The sequence below is a fragment of the Vanacampus margaritifer genome, chromosome 8 (assembly GCF_051991255.1).
Source record: "Vanacampus margaritifer isolate UIUO_Vmar chromosome 8, RoL_Vmar_1.0, whole genome shotgun sequence".
In the NCBI taxonomy this organism is placed as follows: Eukaryota; Metazoa; Chordata; class Actinopteri; order Syngnathiformes; family Syngnathidae; genus Vanacampus; species Vanacampus margaritifer.
In genome coordinates this window covers 1,073,250-1,090,608 of record NC_135439.1, presented here as the reverse complement: position 1 = coordinate 1,090,608, position 17,359 = coordinate 1,073,250, and the positions used below count along the sequence as shown (strand labels likewise).

Genomic DNA, 17,359 nt, shown 5'->3' with positions numbered 1-17,359 from the left:
CTGAGGACCAGGGTTGGGGACCTCTGAGTTAGGGTATGTTTTGTGAACTTTTGTGTGTGTGCCAATTCTCCGCTGCAGTTAAAACAAGAATCCCAAACGAGTCAAGTGCGCGAATGTCACAAATGAAAGTGAAGCCATTGACACGACAGGCCATCTGCAAAACACGTTTGTCATTCGATTGGTCTCCATCTGTGCTGTTGCGTGTCAACGGTCTCAAGGTGGTCCTGCTACCTTCGGAGTCCAACCCATAAAGGGGGCTTGCGTCTTCTGTGCGTGCGTGCGTGCGTGCGCGTGTCTTACATTTGATAAGTTGAGCTACCGAGAACGAGAGTGGGCTAACTCCATTGTTTGCATGTTGTATTAAGGTGTGGGTTTTTATGGCTGACAAGAAGGTGGCGTCTCTCGGACGCAGCCTCCAAAGTGGTTGAGGCACACGTTTGTCTTCTTTTTTTCTTTTTTTACCTTAAATGGCGTTGGGAGAAAGGCTTACTGAATCGAGGGCCACGGGAGCCGCCATCAGCAGTTTGGGGACAGGACACAGGTGCGTCTCCTCGATATCCACGGGGACGAGCTGCAACTCCGCCGGATCGGGACTCACAAGCTCACAAGGTTCTGGCGGGAGACACACGAGAAGAGTGGACTTGCTTGTCATTGTTTGGACTCAGTTGGGGCTTTTAAAAACAGAAGGAGAAGAAGAAAGCGCCACCTGAAGCCAAGCAGACGTTACAATCATTGATTTGTGTTCATCTGTTCATGGTCGCAGGTTCGGCCTACCGTACGTTACTGCGGGTTGCGAAAATGAACACGTTTTCGGCTATAACGTTTGATCTCAAGTCTGAAAAATGTTCCGATGAGGACCAAGTCTGGCAAGGAAAGAAGCCTGGACATTTTTATCACAAGTGCTCATGTGACGCCAGAGCGGACATTTCAGATCGTAGTCAATATTTTTTTAAAACAGGTATGTTAGTGATTTTTTTATTTTTTTTTAAATGCTTGGTTTTAGTATAGTTTTTTATTTGTTTTTTTGAGTTGAGTTCTATAACGAGTATTTGTCGAGTGTAAGAATAAAAAAATAAATATGTATTGTATATTAAAGTAACATAAACTACAATTCACAAATGTACCGTTTCCTTTTCTGTATGGACATAAAGTAATAGAGAAATAAATATCAAGATAATGTCTGACGGATACGTAATAAATGCTTCAACGGCTTTCCATACTAGAGAGCGGAATGAAAAGACGAGCGGCGAGCAAACCTGATCGGATTCGGCGAAAGGAACATCGGCGACGGCGCTGGAGGCCGACGAAACGGCGGCGGCGGCGGCGGAGGAGGCGGAGGAGGAGGAGACAAAGGCGCCGTGCATCAGGGCAACTTTCATTCAGGCAGACAAGAGGGTGAGGATGAGGATGAGGATGTGGGAGGGGGGCGGGGGGGGGGGGGGGGACAGGAATGAGATGGTTACCATGGCAACAAGTCAAGCCACACGGGCGGGATGAATTTGGACGCGTGTCGCCCCAACATGCAAACGAAATCAGACAAAAGTTTGGAGGTTTTGCAACAAACAAACAGACGGCGGCGGCGGCGGCGGCGGCGGCGGCATACAATGTGATCAGACGGCAAAATCGGACAATTGTATTGAAAATGAACACGGACGTGACCAGAGCAAATGATCGACAAACCACAGGCCGATATTGCACTTTGCAAACTAAATTCCCGAAATTTCGTAGCGTTTGTCTCAGATGCATTGTATGCGGAAGGATTTCTTTTGTGTCCAATCAGATTTCAGCCTCAATGTGTTGCCATGTCAATCCCCTAATCTGCCTAGCGACGTCACAATAAATCCATGATTTTCTCTCCTTTTATTCGGACAAAATACAATTTTGTTCTTGGCAAATGAATGCTGTTGTATTTTTTCCCTCTTGAAAACAGGTACAACATTAATTCCATAAAAAATCTGAAATGATTGTAACACTCCTGACATTTTTTTCCCATTTTTTTGTTTTTTGTTTTCAAACAGAGGACACATTTAGCAAAACAAAAAGCAAACATTTAATTTGTTACAATAAGACTTTTTCTTCAAAATAGGCAACTTTTGAATTCCCATTCTAATTATGTTTTTTTTAAATTAATTAAAAAAATTATTAATTAAATTTAAATAATTGTTTTTCTAAAATAAAAGGTGACGAGTAACAAAAGAAGAAGAAATTCACTTGTTAAAATATGACTTTATTCTCTTATTCCATTTTGTACTATTATGACTTTATCTTAAAAAAAAAAGTCACTTTTGGGATTCTTTCGCCACTTGGAGGTACACACGGCACATTTGATTGTGTCCGGGAATGTGAGGTGTGAAAATGTCTGGCGGCTGCTGAGCGCTGCTGACTCACCGCTGGGGATGAAGGCGGCGGCCTGCTGCAGCTGCATGCCGGCCACAACCTGCTGGTAGCGGAACACGTTGTGGTCGTTGCTCTTGTCCGACATCGGCCTCTTTGGTAGCGACTGCACGCCTCCCGCCGGAACGCCCTGAAATTGTCCGGTTAGAAAAAAAAAAAAAAAGAGAGAGAGAAAGAAAAATCTTGCTTAATGTGACCCTACTTTTGAGACCGAAATGTAGGGTTGTACTATTTTCCATTTGTTTCATTTTTATGGGCTAGAATTTTTTTCCACATAATATTTACTATAATTATGACTTTACTACTATTTTAGCACACATAATTGATAGATTACGACACATTTCAATTTATGTACAAAATGGCGCGAGGAAGGAATGGAAGGTCTCGAAAGTATTGTCTAGTTTTGATTTACAGAAATGTCTAATGATGGCCACCAGGGGACGCTGCTGTCTAAAATACAAGCTGAAGTGACCTCATCCCACTAGGGGTCAAGATAGGAGCAAAACAGGCAGATCAGATAAAAATCATCACCTCTTATCAGGATGTATGTATATATATATATGTATATAAAATACATATAAAATCTATAATTAAGTGTGACTGACCAAGGCGGCGGAAGCCTTGATCCTGGCCTGCAGGTGAGTCGGAGGGTGGAAGTACTTGCACTTGTCCCGGCCGCAGCGTCCCTTCACGTAATCCATGCAAACGATGACGCAGTTCTCGTTGCAGTCCACCATGCCGGCCTCCAGGGGGTGCGCGTAGCGACAGTCGCTCTCCCCGCGCGTGCAGTTCCCACGCTGGAACTCGCGACAAACCTGCGGGGGGGACCTTTCAGAGTGCGGACAAAAAAAAATCAAATAATGCATACACGTCGTACCTCCAGCTTGTCGGTGCGCACGTGCTTGAGCGCGGCCGCGCCGTTGCCCGCCAGGCTGGAAGGACCTCCGGGGACCAGCAGGGGAGAACCGGGCAGCAGGTCGGGCATCAAGCCCAAGCCCGGGCCCATGTGGCTTAGGAATGGACCGAACGCCATATTGGGACTGCTCGTCAGGGAGGGCGTGACGGGGAACGTTGTCTGCGGATGTCACAAAGAACGTGTACAGTCTCTCCGCATGGCAGCTTTTCCACCCGCGTCTCAGTTTAGGAATTGCGAATGTCCTGCATGTGATTGGCGGACTCACGATGGGCTGCAGCGGCGCTCCAGGCAGCATGAAGTGCATCTGTTGAGCCAACATGGCGGCGGCGGCCTTCTGCTGGATCAGGTTGTTCCTGCCGTTAATCTCCAGCTGAGTTTTGAGGTGCGGCGGAGGGTGCAGGTATTTGCAGTTCTCTCGCACGCAGCGGCCCTGAGAAAAAAACAACACCGACGACAGAAGGTGACAACGCCGCAGCTGCTCCAAACACAAGAACAAAAATTCCACCGTGAAATAAAACTCAGCCATAAAACACGAGGAAATGAAATACACAAAAGTTGAACTAAACAATTTCATTTTGTCTAATGCTAGCTCAATGCTAACATTTGATGACATTGACGGCTAACAGAAATTAGCATGGATGTAATTATGCAAACTGCTACTTTCACGCACACACCACAGTGACGAGCAAAATCAAATAAATACGCGACTCGGCTCTACAGCTAAAAATGACAACATGTGCATTTTTCTTTCCATTTGTTTGCAAAGAGTAAATTGGGCTTAAAACACAAGGCGCCATTTTGTACGACGTGCTGAAATGAAGCACTAATGAGGTCTCCGAGGAGCTTGTGCAGGATAATTGATGAAGTCGTCGCCAAAATCCCACACGTCACATGTGCAATTGGCATCGTTTGGTCTCAGCAAAGCACAATTAAGACAATTGTGCAAAAAAAAAAAAAAAAAAAGTCCAATAATGCTGAAGTCAATCTCAGCTGGCTTTCACGTCAGAGGCGGGCAACACGATGGATCGGTTGCCGGCAAACCTCACCGTATAAATAATATCCTACTCACAATTATAAATTGGAGAAGATCCCAGAGAAAACCCACGCAAGCACGGGGAGAACATGCAAAGTCCACCCAGGGAGGCCGAAGCCCGGACTCGATCCCACGTCCTCGGCACTGGGAGGCGGACGTGCTAACCAGTCATCCCCCGTGCCGCGCAGTGTGACGTACAGTGGGGATATTCTGCACATGGAGACGGTCACAACTCTCGTTTTTCGCAAGATATAAAGAATATGTTCAAAGACCCTATACTTAACTCATTTGCTCCCAAAAACGTATTTATACGTTTTTTGTTTTTTTTTTTTACGCTAGAGCATACAGAAGGCTTTGATGCAGTGTCTGACCTGAAGAGGTCGCTGAAAGCAACGGTGGTTATTATAGCCCCGCCCTCCATGCCAGCAGCAATGCCGAGGCAGACTGTTGCTCTGTGCTAAAAACAGCCGTGCCACTCAGGAAGATCAAACGATCCAATGGCGACGCACTCCTGTGCTGTTGCTAGGCCTCTCACTAGCCACCCCCCCACTAGCCCCCCACCCACCCCCCTCCATCTCCCTGCTGCTCTGGAGGACATAACGCGGAAAAATGGACCAATAATACATTCCAACTCAATAAGCAAGGAGACGGCGGCCGCGACGGGTCGCACCGCTACACGAAACCACTCCTCCTTTGAAGCGCAATTTCCGTTTGCAGCGGCTGACCAAACGTCGAATGCTGTTTGTTGTTGTTTGTGTTGATGCTACAAAAGTTATTTTTTTCAAATAATGAATTACCATAACATTCATGCAAATTTCTGTTAACCCATCTATGACATTTCACATTATATGTGAGCATTAAGCGAGTTGACTAACGAGCAAACTTAACTTACGAGTGCCCCAACTTTTGAAACTTGTGAAAATCAAACTCCTCATTAGTTTCTGAGTACCAAAATTGTGGCACAGTTTGTCAAAATGAAGCCACTCAACACATTTTAACATAGTTCCTTAGCACAAAAATGCCACAAGATGGCGGCAAATTACTATTTCTGTCCAAATGACAGTCCTCAACTCATATCAACATTGAACCCAAAAATGTGTAAAAAAGTTACAAAGTTATTTTTTTTAAACTTTGCCCTTCCCTCCCAAAAACGTGTTAAAAAAAAGTGTTTTAATGCAAGAGCATTTGATGCAGCTTCTGACATGAAGAGGTGGCTTAAAGCAACGGTAGTTATTATAAAAAACAGCTAGCGGGTGGCAGCAGAGTATAAGAGATCAGCCAGGGCCATGTTGCAACAAGCTCTTTTTGACAGTGTTTTTCACCAGGAATGTGAATATGGATGAAATTATTCTAATGCTAATTGCTATAAAACAGAAACAGATACTTTTTTTTTTCCTGATGAAAGATGATACTCTAATCTTACTTTTGGTAGGTTCCATGTTTTTTTTCTTTTCTTATAGCAATAGAACACAATATTTTGTGGGCCTTTCAAAATCAGTCAAAATCCAGGAAAACAGCTGGGAGCGAAGGGGGTTGCTTCAGTGAAAATGGCTGCGAGTGAATGAGTTAATTATTTAAACCACTTTTTTTGGACGGCGACGATCTGTAAGGGATTAAAGACACAAAAATGTACGTAAAAATGTGCATATTTGTGTCATCATCTTTACGAGCTTCCGAGGTGAGGCAGCTAAGAAAAGAAAAAGATGTGCAGTTTCGCTTACCTTGAGCGAGTCGAAGCAGGCGACCACTCTGCCGTTGTCTACGTGGCAGCTGCGCGACGGGTGCGCAAACTTGCAGTCGGCGTCCGAGCGCGAGCAGGTGCCCCTCTGGAACTCGCGGCACACTTCCAGGGTCAGCCATTTGGTGTCCCGGCCCGCGCTCGCCGCCATGACCGAGCAGCACGCGTGCAGGGGCAGCAACTGGATGCAAAACGCTTTATTGGCGCTTTATCGGCTCTTCCTGAAAAAAGTGGCAGCTGAAGTTGGACTGGGGTGAGATAGCGGGGTTGAACGTCCATGAGGGGGCGGGCGGGGGGGGGGGGTGAAACTACTCCGAGGGCATCAGTGAGGCATGGCGGGGAGGGGAGGTGGAGTGGGGAGGGGGGGGGGGTCCAGTGGCAAGTACCAGGCCCACCCTGCGTCGCCGATGAAATCACGTCAACATGCCGGCAGCAGAGGCGGTCGCCGCACTGCGCGTTTGTCCCAACAAGTCACTCAGCAGGTCGGCGTCCTTCAAACGTCCAAAAACAAGAAAAAGGTGCGGCTTGTTCGATTGGAGCTTGCATTGCCTCAGACAGCATTAGAGGGGGGAAAAAACAAAACAAAACAAAACAACAAGGTCAGGCGAAAACCTTCTCCTCGCGACACTCCCACTTCTTACTTCAGCCTCTTTTGCATCCTTTGCGTCGGCCACGCATCCTCCTCGTCGGCGTGGCTGCAAAAAGGGCAGAAAAACACACGACGGGCGCTTCACAGGAGACGCGCAGCAGCGCCAGCCGAAGAGTGCGCAGGAGGAAGAGGAGGAAGAGGAAGAGGAAGAGGAGGAGGAGGCGAGTGCTGATGAGGACCACGAGGCAGGAAGGGAAGAAACAAGCGACGACAAACAAACAGGGAGGGGAGCAGCCGGCGGAAGGAGAAGAGAAAGAGACAGAACGAGCGAATGGAGGGAGGGCAGGGACGGAGACGTCACTTACGTCATTTACAGTATAGAGATGATCAATAGCACTTTTTTTTTCAGCCTAAGAATACAGTACTCAACTCTTAAGTCATAACAAACGTCGACATCAACCACCACCACAAGCAGCCTATTTTTTGATAAATAAAATTTCCCAAAGAAAACAATGACAGATAATTAAGAACTATAGATCCCAATATATTATTGTTCCTTAAAATGGAATGAAACTCATTTTCTATTCCACTCATTTTTAATCCCTGATTGAAATTTGAACATTTTGTTTTGAATATTTCAGTATTTTCAATTATGGCAGGACTGACCTTATCATGCAAATAAAACATTATTTTCTGCATCGTGGAGTTTGTCACAATTGTGTACTCTCGACTGCCACCCTCTGGCCTAAAGTGTAACTGCAGCCTCTGTGTCAAGCGCGTGCACGGTGCGCGTGCGAATGCGTGCGCTCGAGTAAACCCTTATCATTTTTACTTCTTTTGGAGTTTGGGCTGTGCTCGAAGCCAGCCTATTGTTTTTGATTCAGGTTCGATCCCAGAAGCAACGTTCTTTAATCGCGCATGGCGCCATCTTGTGGACGCGTATGGTATTGCGCCCTACCGTTGACTTGAGTCCTGCTCGAAGCCACCTTCACATCCGGTTAGCACACTTTCCTTCAGACGACCACTAGAGGGAGCAGCACATTTTGACAATCACAGCCTGAGTCCTTCACACTGTCACCAAAAATGTTTCATACTGATTTATATTTTGCTAACAGAAATATAAATTCACTGTTAACTTGGCTGAAATAAAAGAAAAAAATCATATTTTGATGGAAGGCAAACATTCGTAATTGACTCAATAGCTACAGGAGAAGACATGGATATTTTAAGTTTGGAAAAAAGCAAAAATTCAACATTTCAGATAGTTGATAGTGTCTGATTGATTTCCAGCCTGAGCAAACGGAACGCAACACTCAGCAGGACCCACATGCTGAAGTGTTGCGTGCATGTTGCGGCCGGGCTACACGTAGAATGCTTTGATTGTGCCAACAAGGTTACACATATTGCAGAGGAAATCTAAAAGTTCGATGCATTTATCATATTTTGAAAGAAAGAAAGAAAAAAAGCTGAAAAAATGTCATGTTGTTTGAATCAGTCTGAAATTGAGCAAAACGTCTCAATTTGGTACTTTTTGAAAATAATGAAAATGAACATTGAATTTTGTAACTTTATTGCATTGACAACGTACAATCCACAAGTCGCACGCAAAATCCATTTTGTTTTCTTGCTACAAAACTGCGTCAATGTGTTTTTCGCACGTTTTTTTAAATTAGTGTTAGATGTTCATTGTGGCATCAAAGAGAGAAATCTGAATGTAAAAAAAAATCAGCATGTAACGGTGTCTCTTTGATGACTTGGCGGGGAATGCTTGAAGATGTAAACAGGAAGTAATGATTGATCTTTAAATAAATTGGAGTCGCTGGCATGACGTCCGTGATGGAAGATGCTTCCTTCATTGGGCACTGCAAAAAGTCCTCGTCCTTGAGAAACAAACCACACACGGCGGAAAAACGCGCAGTTAGCGGCACGCATGTCAACAGAAGATAGTTTGCGGTTTTACACAATGGCAAATATTTTGTGATGTTTGAAGATTTGATGCCATTTTTGGAGTTTGTTTTTACAGGAGACAGAATTTCAAGTTGCGCTCCCTTAATGCAATACCACTTTGCGCCACAACATGCCAGGCAACATTGAGCTCGACCGGAAGACATGCAGCAAAAGTTCGTTAGCATCAATGCTCATTTCTGTTAGCCCTTCGCTGGCACTTTTGCATTCAATTGAAATATAGAAAAATCACAATCTTTTCTTTGTGCTGCTGCTCCGCAGTTGTTTGAAGGTTTCCCTTTTTTGAATTTTTATTTCAAACATGCATACAATTAAAATTATAATAAAAGACAATGAAAATAAAAATTGTGAAGCCAAATCTTGTAAACAGCAAAAAAATAATAAGGGGGAAAAAAAAAGCAATTGAAGCAAACAAGAAACAAAAGTTAACATCATATTAGGCAACAAGAGATATCAAGTAAGATATCGTCATCAACGATCGATGATGGCGACGTCACCTGTTTTTATTTGGTTCCCTTGTAGGTGACCTCTTTGCCGCACTTCTTTAGCGTCTCCAGCAGAACGTCGGCGTCCTTGTCCGACTCGATCCACACCAGCTGATTGGGGAGGTCGATTTCAAACTTGACGTCTACGGAACGCAAACCGTTGTCAAGCCGCAACATCAAGCACAATTTCCGACATTAAGACTGCGCTTCAATAAAAGACAAATAAAACAAAACTGCATTTTGACAATTTCTGCACCGTTTATACTGTACATGAATAAAATTAAATAAATAAAATATACTAAAGAGTTGTTCAAGATGAACGCCAATGTAATTGACTTGAAAGTGAATTGTACGTATCAACATTTTGAATTTAAAATGACATTTCAGCCACTTTAACTTCATGTACAATTTGAACATTTGGAATTTCACCAGGGGTGTGTAGACTTTCCCTAATATTTACATTTCTGACAGTTATTTCAAGCAGACTGGGAATGAAACTGAAACAATTACTCTCAGGATAATCCTATAGAAAGATAATCGGACCTTTACATTTTGAAAATGAACATGTTAAATATCGCGGCCGGGTTCGAGTCTCACCTTCCAACCTGCTGAGGATCCGGCTGACAGCACCGGAACATCCTTCACACGTCATGGCCACCGCAAACTCGTGTTTCTGTCAGGTTGCACGAGAACGCCCGCCCGGTCGTAAAATTAAAAACATTCCTTTGAACTTTTGTTTCCATCGTTGACAAGTCAGCGATTCTCCTCAAATACCAGATGTCACTATCAGAAGTTTTTAAGAATGATAAGTTTACTGCAAAATCTCTTCAACTCACCAATGACTGTTCATCAACATTTCAGTATTTGGTACGGTTTACTGATTAGACAAACCAAATGAAACACAATTATGCAATATCTCACGAAATTCTTTCTTCTCGTCAATGTTTTTGGAAACTGAGAGTTACTTCAAGATTCGTCACTATCCAATCATTTTCAAATTGATTATCTGACTATTTCATCAAATAATCACGTTTTCGTACGGATTGGTTGTAGTTCCCCCAATAAAAAGTGATTTTTGAATGCAGCAAAAAGGAGTTGTATGTAGAATAAAAATGTCTTTGTTGCAAATCGCAATTGTTATTCATACGACACACGCACATTTTGAATATTTCTCTAATAGATTCAAGTATTGTGTCGACATGAATGCACATTACGCCTACGCGACACATTTACCATCGGATCATGGAAAACATTGAACAATTGTTGTTACGTAAACAAACCGATTGCTAGCTTAGTTTACCAAAGTGCTAAAGCCAGCATGCTAGCGCAAATCAACAAGTCATTAATTACCATAGAAATATGTTAAGAAAAACTCACGGGCATTTTTACGATGACGTGGCGTCTCTTAGGAGATGAACTTTTACCACACAGTGGCGAAAAAAACCAAGCAAATAATCCACCACCTGACTCTGGTTATACAGTCAAGCTAACATCCGAATGGAATAGGAACAACACTTCCGGTTACTGAGTGTCGCTGTGTATTTAAATATTTGCTTCTGGATTTAAATGCAAACTAAAACTAGTCCTACAAAACTAAAGTGCCGCCATTTACCCATATCTCATATTAAGCATATACAGGATGCTACAAATTTGAAAACAAACGAAAAATACCGTTATCAATTTGAGATGCATTTTATTTTGTTCATCATTTTCGTTTCCTGTTGTTTTAAGATTGTTTCGACCATTTCCAACGTCGGGCATTTCTGATGTTTTCCCAATCAATGCAACAGACGCAAAACAAAAAAAAAACACAGTGAAAACAAACGACATTTGGACTAGCAGACAAACCTGGCAGATTGTTATAGTAGTCAAACGATATTTCATCACATTTTGAAATTTAAAAAAATGCTGATAACAAATCAAATATTAAAAATGTCGCATTTTGAGGTTTTGAATCAAAAACAGAACAAATATTTGAGTGAAAATATCTACGAGCATCATTTTGGGCTCAGTTGCAGTGGCGTTGTTGTATCGCCAGATGGCAGCAAAGCTCTTTCAAGCGTCAGCGTGGCAGACTCCAACGCAAACAAATATTCCATCTATCCATCAATATTATGATTACATTTTAATATTTCATCAATTTCTTATTCAACTATATAATGGTATTAATTATTGTTGTTCGATTCCCTTCAGAGATCATTATTACTTTCCTAAATTAACTGGTAATTTATTTGTTTTATTTCCCTAAACAAATTAGTATTTTAATGTAACATTTTTTTTTCTCAATTTAGTATCATGTCATTTTTCCATTTCGTTGCAGCAATCATAGAGAAGATTTTTTTCTATCCACAATTATTATTTTACAAATTCCTTTCAGGGCTCATTACTTATGTATTTTTTTTATTATCCAAATACAATATGCAAATTTTACGTAATTTTTTCCCCCGTTTCCAAGTTCACCTCAGGGATCATAAATAGTACAAGAATACAGTGAAACACATTCTCCTTTTTTCACCTCCAAACTGCTTTTCAGAAGTCAGGCCTTGAATGAATGAACACAATTTGAAGGTAAAAAAAAACAAAACAAACATTTTGTGCTGCCACTATTTGACCAATGAATGCAGGGCAGGGAGGATTCGGCCGATCAGGCTTTGGTGGGCATCAAGTGGGCGTGTCTTATGAGGGGCCTGACGGATGCGCGTCTGGGGCGTCTTGTGTGTGGCAGCAAGATGCAGAAAAGGATGATTGAGGAGGCCCGCCGTTTATTCACGCCGCGTCCCCACATGAACGCCGATCAAATTAGAGCTTTATGAGCTCGCCCGTCCACGCTGACATTTATATGAGCCGGCGCCGTGATTTATGTGATTTATGTGATTTATGTTTACGGCCCAGGCGCCGGCAATAAATAAGAAAACAAGTCAACACTAAACTAAGTCGCCTGCAATCGGATGGGAAGGGAGAGACAGAGAGCCACGTACGCGAGCTCTTCAAGTTCAGAGGTCAAAAGCGCCTGCGACGTTCTGCGCATAATTGTAAGATGATAACAATGATACATGGGCGAAGAAATCGTCAATTAATTCCTGTGAGCAGGAGACAGATGCTCATTTCCTGTTTGCAGCTGTTGTCGTTTGCAGCAAAAATGGATTTTGTGACTTGTTTTTTTCCCACCCCAGTTTCAAAGTTGGTGACGTCAACATTAGCCAAACTTTTGGGGAAAATTTGAAAACATTCTTCTGATTAGGGCTGATTGATTTTGGAAACATATTTTATTTGTTGCTATTTGGCTTTGCATCAATATTGCCATTTAATGGGCTGCAAGAGTATTTTTGGGCCATTTTATATGTCTTTTTTTTTAAGGCCATCTTCCTGTTTTTCCATTTTTTTTTTTTTTAGCAATGTATGGTAGAAAGATCTATCATCTCATAACCACATCCTCTTAATTTTTTTCCTCCAGTACAAAGGGTTCTCTTGCATAAAAATGTACGGCACAAAACTGCTGAACAGTAAACCAACATTTAGTGCAAGAATGTATTTTGAGCACTTTTTCACCAAAATCATCTGACTCCAAATGTTAATGCTATTGAGGTACTATGCTTGTCCTGCATATCTTACAAATCCACAAAAAAATATTCGGCCTACTCCTGTTGTAGAATAGGGCAGTTTAAGACATGGTGTAAGTGCAACTAAGACATGTCTGCCATCTAGTGGTGAATGGTGATATCACAACTTCAAACTACAGTCATGCCTATTTGCAGTTTTCAGATTTGTTTTCAATATTATAATCTCTCTATCTCTTGCTTCCTTCCTTCCTTCCAACATTGTTTCAGTCTGAGGGCGGGATTATGTAAATGAGACGAATTGTGACATCATAGTGAAGCGCTCATCTTTAAGTACAGGCTCAAATACTGACTGAGGCACATCATCACATACGTCTGATTTGTCTAATTGAATATCGGTAGTCCAAGTAAAACCAAAGTCATACTAGAGTAAAAAAAGAAAGGAAAAAAAGAGTCTTTTCTTGAGAATATAGGCCATTGTTTTCTTATAGAATAAAGACAATTGACGAGCAAAAGGTCTGATATGAAGTCAATGCAGTTGTGTTTTGAAATTCAGATATTAAAATATGACTTCTTTTGGTAAATGTGGACCTTGAACATCATAATAAAGTTTTATCTTGAAAATTGACTACAGTCCTCATAACATAACACATTTTGTATTCTACCTGAAAATGATTTTCTGCCAGTGCCCCCCCCCCCATCCTGAAACCGAAAGTAGAAACGCCTTCAAAAGTCCATCTTGCATTTCATAGTGACGCACAATTTGGGAGAGCCACTTGATGGCAGCCAAGTATCATCTTTTTTTATTTTCAATTTCATTTGAATGCTCCGAGAGCTCGCCGAGGAAACGCGAGGACGATTGTCATATTGAGGAGGAGGAAGAATGAGGATGAGGAGCATCCATAATGTATGTGCTCGCTGGGAGGAAGATGCACACGGAGGCTAATGATGGCGCACATGCTGGGGAAAAACACTCACCCACAAATGACACTCACGCACGCTCACACGCGCACGCGCGCACGTACGTACACGCCTTACTGGCCATTGTGGCAATTTTGAAAGATGTTAAAATGAATCCAATTATGAACTGAGTTGAGAAGGAAAATGTCTTTGTTCAAAGTTGGATGCTCATTGGTCACAAAATTAGGTACACCCAGGCAAGACAAACAGGAAAAAGACAGATTTAAAAAAAAATAAAATAAAATACAACACTCAGATATCATACGTGTGAATTGAAGCGAACCACAGTTATCTCCAAAAAGTATTTTACTTAAAAATAAATAAGAATCCATGGTTGAAAAGTCAGCGGAAATATGCCATTTTTGTTTATTTTGCCGATATTTTGGGGGTCCTTTCAAAGGCAAACTCCTCGAGATTTTGCGACCATATTTGAAAGTCAGATATGAGTCGAACTTGCAAATCACTGGAGTTAAGAGGAGCACGGCTCTCGCCGGCTCTCGCCGGCTCTCGCACGCTCTCGCACGCTCTCGCCGGCTCTCGCACGCTCTCGCACGCTCTCGCACGCTCAGATGGCCTTCCAGTTACCTGCCTGCCATTACGCATTCAAACCCGACTTCCTCTGCAAATTCTTTGAAGGACGACTTTTTGCGTGTGTGCGCTTCAGATCTCTTTTGTCTTTGGCCCCAGTTTGATCTTCATTCTCCGCTTTAGGAACCTCCAAAGTTTCGGGCCTTATTAAAAAACTTTCCTTCTTTTTTTCCGGTCGCGGTCTTAAAGATGGAGGCGACAAAGGCGGCGGGATTAAAAGCACCTGAGCGAGGCGGCAAACGCCAGCAAGCGAGCGAGCGAGCGAGCGAGCGAGCGCTAACTGTGTGCTAATGCCTTCCTGTTTAATCACGGCGGCCGCTCACCTTCACGGAGAAGACGCAGCAGACGCTTGTCAGCAAGACTCCCGCCGAAGCTCACGTTGGAATTTCCATCAATCGCTGTTAAAAGCAAAAATGTCCCTTATTGACAGCAGGGAAGGTTTTGTTTTGCCAACAAGGCGACGCCGTCTGTTGCATCCGCGCTGATTAAACAACGCCGCGAGAGGCACATTTATTCTCGTAAGGAATGGAAAGGTTGGCTTTTAACAACAAATAGATTTACTTTAAAGACTTGATGATGATAACAATTATGCACACAAAACATATGAAATTCATTTTGGTGTCTACTTTATTACTCCTTGTAACAGTCTTTGTTGAGGCGTCGCTTCAAACCTCCACGGCAGACTTTTTGAGTACTATTTTCACTTCAGGCGTTTTTTTTTTTTGTGACTTTTTTTGCGGGTCGACCCTTTATAGACGCGTACCTAATTTCTTATGGCGACATCAAAGTGGCATTAGGGCTGAATTTGAAACTGGAAAATCTGGTGAATTATGTGAATTACGGTAATTGAGCCTAAAATATACGCTTCATACCAAAATGGCCGACTTCCAGTGTCTTTGCAGGCATGGATTAAAAATACTTTTTTGTTGTTCTATTCAAGATTAATGTCCACCAAATTTCAAGTCGCTAAATGGAATGATGTATTCACGTTAGCCGGGTTAAGCGAGTGGCAACGTAAGATGGCCGCCGGAGGCCAGTCAGCGGCATTGTTAGTCCATTCATGGTTTACTCATAATTGACGTGTAGCATTTTTTTTTTTTGACAAGATCAACATGGCATTGGGGGATGAATTTAAAACTGAAACATCTTTTTTGTAGGTTTTTTCATGATGGACGTTTCCACCAAATTTCATGATGCTAAGTAAATACTTTCTTAGGGGGGCTGACTTTCAAATCAGAAAAAAAAATGCTGGCTTTGACCCAAAATGGCGGACTGACTGTGTCTTTTTCAAGCATGTCTTCTTGAGACTTTTTGGTGGGGTTTCTCATGATAGAAATGCCGACCGAATTTCATGTTGTTTCTTGAAACAGATGAAGGGATCTGAATTTTTGAAATCCCACCAATTTCCAGAATATCCTAAAAAGGCTGCTTCAAAACAAAATGGCTGACTTCCCGTATCTTTTAGCATGGCTTCTTGAGACATTTTGCAGGTGTACTCTTGGAATTCCTGCGGAGGGGGGCGCTACCGAGCTTTTTTTTTTTATTTGTAATTTTTTTATTTGTTATTTTTATTTATTTAGTTTGGTACGGGTTCTACGACCCAAAGTGACATTACTGCACAGTCGCTGTCGTTTGAAGAGGACACCTGAGATGAGCAGAACTCAGCAAAGTCACTGTCATATCCCACAGTCCCCGAACGCATCGTGGACTGACCCTGCAGGAAGAAAGTTCCCACTGTAAAAAGTGCGCGCCGGCCCTTTTAAAAGGCGCTGGCATGAATAATACAAGGCGGCGCTGAATTATTAATGCAGATTTTTGCACACAATCTGCGGCGGCCATTAGGGGGACGTGTGACGGATCTCATTTAATTTGGCAGAATTAGACGGATGGGCCCACCTGCAGGGATTATTGCACTCAAGATTATTCAGCATGTTTCGAAAAACTTCAGCAGTTCCCAAATTGGGAGTCTGCAAGATGTCGTTTAGGTTTAGGCAAAAATAATTAGCAATGAATTATGTTGTGGCATTACAAAAAAAAAAAAAAACCTACATAACTTTTGTCCGTATGCTTCCAGTAAAAAAAAAACAAAAACACAATCAAGCAAAAATATTGCATTTCTTGTGTTTGAGGAAACATTTGGCCTTTTGTTATAAATGGAACTTCGATTGCATTTCAAGAAAAAATAAACACGTACAGGAAATCAAGAATTCAAATCAAGTTATTACGACTCCTTCTAGTGTGTACGATTTGGCCACTGGGGGTCAGTATACTTCAATGAGGCAGATGAACTAAGAATTTCACAACTATTCCAAGTGGCTTGCTAAATCACAGGAATAGAAATCGTTCTTTGCAGAGGAGTAAGAACATAGGCCTGCGAGTATTGTTATATTGCCTGTCTACGGACATTTGTGATCAAATATTCATTGCTTAAAGCTTAATAGCAATGCTACATAGATGCTATTTTTTAGCCTGTCTATGGTGATTCCCCATTATGTATTAGCATTAAGCTAGCGGACTTTAGGCAAAGCTGTGTGCTTGATTGTAAGTAAAAAATATTTTTATTAGTGCTGTCAAAATTAAAGCTTTTTTGTCTTATGCTGACAAACTGTTGCCTTGAAAAGGGAACGTGAGCCATTTCAACTTTGGAACTTAACGTTTAGCGAAGCCCAACACAACATTGTCATGCCTTCTTGTGAGTCCATTTGACATTTTTAATGACAAAATAGGCCAAATATTATGCATAAGGCAACTTTTCCGTTTCATTATGGAGTTTGCGTTTCTAAGACGGTGCCGGCCAAATTATCAATCAGTGAGATGACGAGAAATCTGGCAAATTTGGTGAAGCGTAAGATGCTAGATGAAGAATTAAGATTCCGTTTGCACACAATGGCATCAGGCCGCTATTGATAGGAGGGCTCGCACCCGCGCATGAATACATCGTTGCCTTCATAGGCTGTGACTTGAATCACATTCCAATCATTTCATTGAGCCGCTTCACTCACACTTTTACATGCTTGATTAGCTCACAAAGTTTTTTCTTTTTTTTTTTAGCCATCACTCACATATTAGTCATTCAAATTCAAACCTTTTTTTTCATGTTAATTTGAACCCCCCCCAAACATTTTCATGTTTTA

General features: G+C 42.2%; 2 protein-coding genes across 3 annotated transcripts; both read right to left on the bottom strand.

The window, feature by feature from the left end:
• Positions 1 to 21: 21 nt before the first annotated feature.
• mbnl3 (muscleblind-like splicing regulator 3) lies at positions 22 to 8,087 on the bottom strand. Of its 2 annotated transcripts, none has more exons than XM_077572291.1 (7): positions 6,065 to 8,087; positions 3,576 to 3,740; positions 3,272 to 3,469; positions 3,000 to 3,209; positions 2,389 to 2,524; positions 1,257 to 1,372; positions 22 to 612 (listed from the first exon to the last, which is right to left on the bottom strand). In XM_077572291.1, exons 1-7 carry the CDS (start codon positions 6,230 to 6,232, stop codon positions 595 to 597), a joined length of 1,011 nt encoding a protein of 336 aa, XP_077428417.1. In that variant the 5' UTR covers positions 6,233 to 8,087; the 3' UTR covers positions 22 to 594. The 2 variants fall into 2 exon arrangements, with proteins under 2 accessions (XP_077428417.1, XP_077428416.1); XM_077572290.1 differs by lacking the exon at positions 1,257 to 1,372 and having other exon boundaries at positions 6,065 to 6,898; positions 7,629 to 8,087.
• Positions 8,088 to 8,223: 136 nt separating this feature from the next.
• On the bottom strand, positions 8,224 to 10,642 carry atox1 (antioxidant 1 copper chaperone). The gene is made up of 4 exons (XM_077572294.1): positions 10,498 to 10,642; positions 9,718 to 9,793; positions 9,133 to 9,263; positions 8,224 to 8,550 (listed from the first exon to the last, which is right to left on the bottom strand). Exons 1-3 carry the CDS (start codon positions 10,501 to 10,503, stop codon positions 9,139 to 9,141), a joined length of 207 nt encoding a protein of 68 aa, XP_077428420.1. The 5' UTR covers positions 10,504 to 10,642; the 3' UTR covers positions 8,224 to 8,550; positions 9,133 to 9,138.
• Between the last annotated feature and the right edge of the window lie 6,717 nt (positions 10,643 to 17,359).

Coding starts and splice junctions, on each gene's coding strand:
- mbnl3 (XM_077572290.1), bottom strand. CDS start 6,232: ATGGCGGCGAGCGCGGGCCGGGACACCAAATGGCTGACCCTGGAAGTG. Junction 3,210..3,271: donor TGCGCACCGACAAGCTGGAG/GTACGACGTGTA, acceptor TCCCCCCCGCAG/GTTTGTCGCGAGTTCCAGCG. Junction 613..2,388: donor CGCCGCCTTCATCCCCAGCG/GTGAGTCAGCAG, acceptor GTCTCCCGCCAG/AACCTTGTGAGCTTGTGAGT.
- atox1 (XM_077572294.1), bottom strand. Junction 9,264..9,717: donor GATCCTCAGCAGGTTGGAAG/GTGAGACTCGAA, acceptor TGCGTTCCGTAG/ACGTCAAGTTTGAAATCGAC.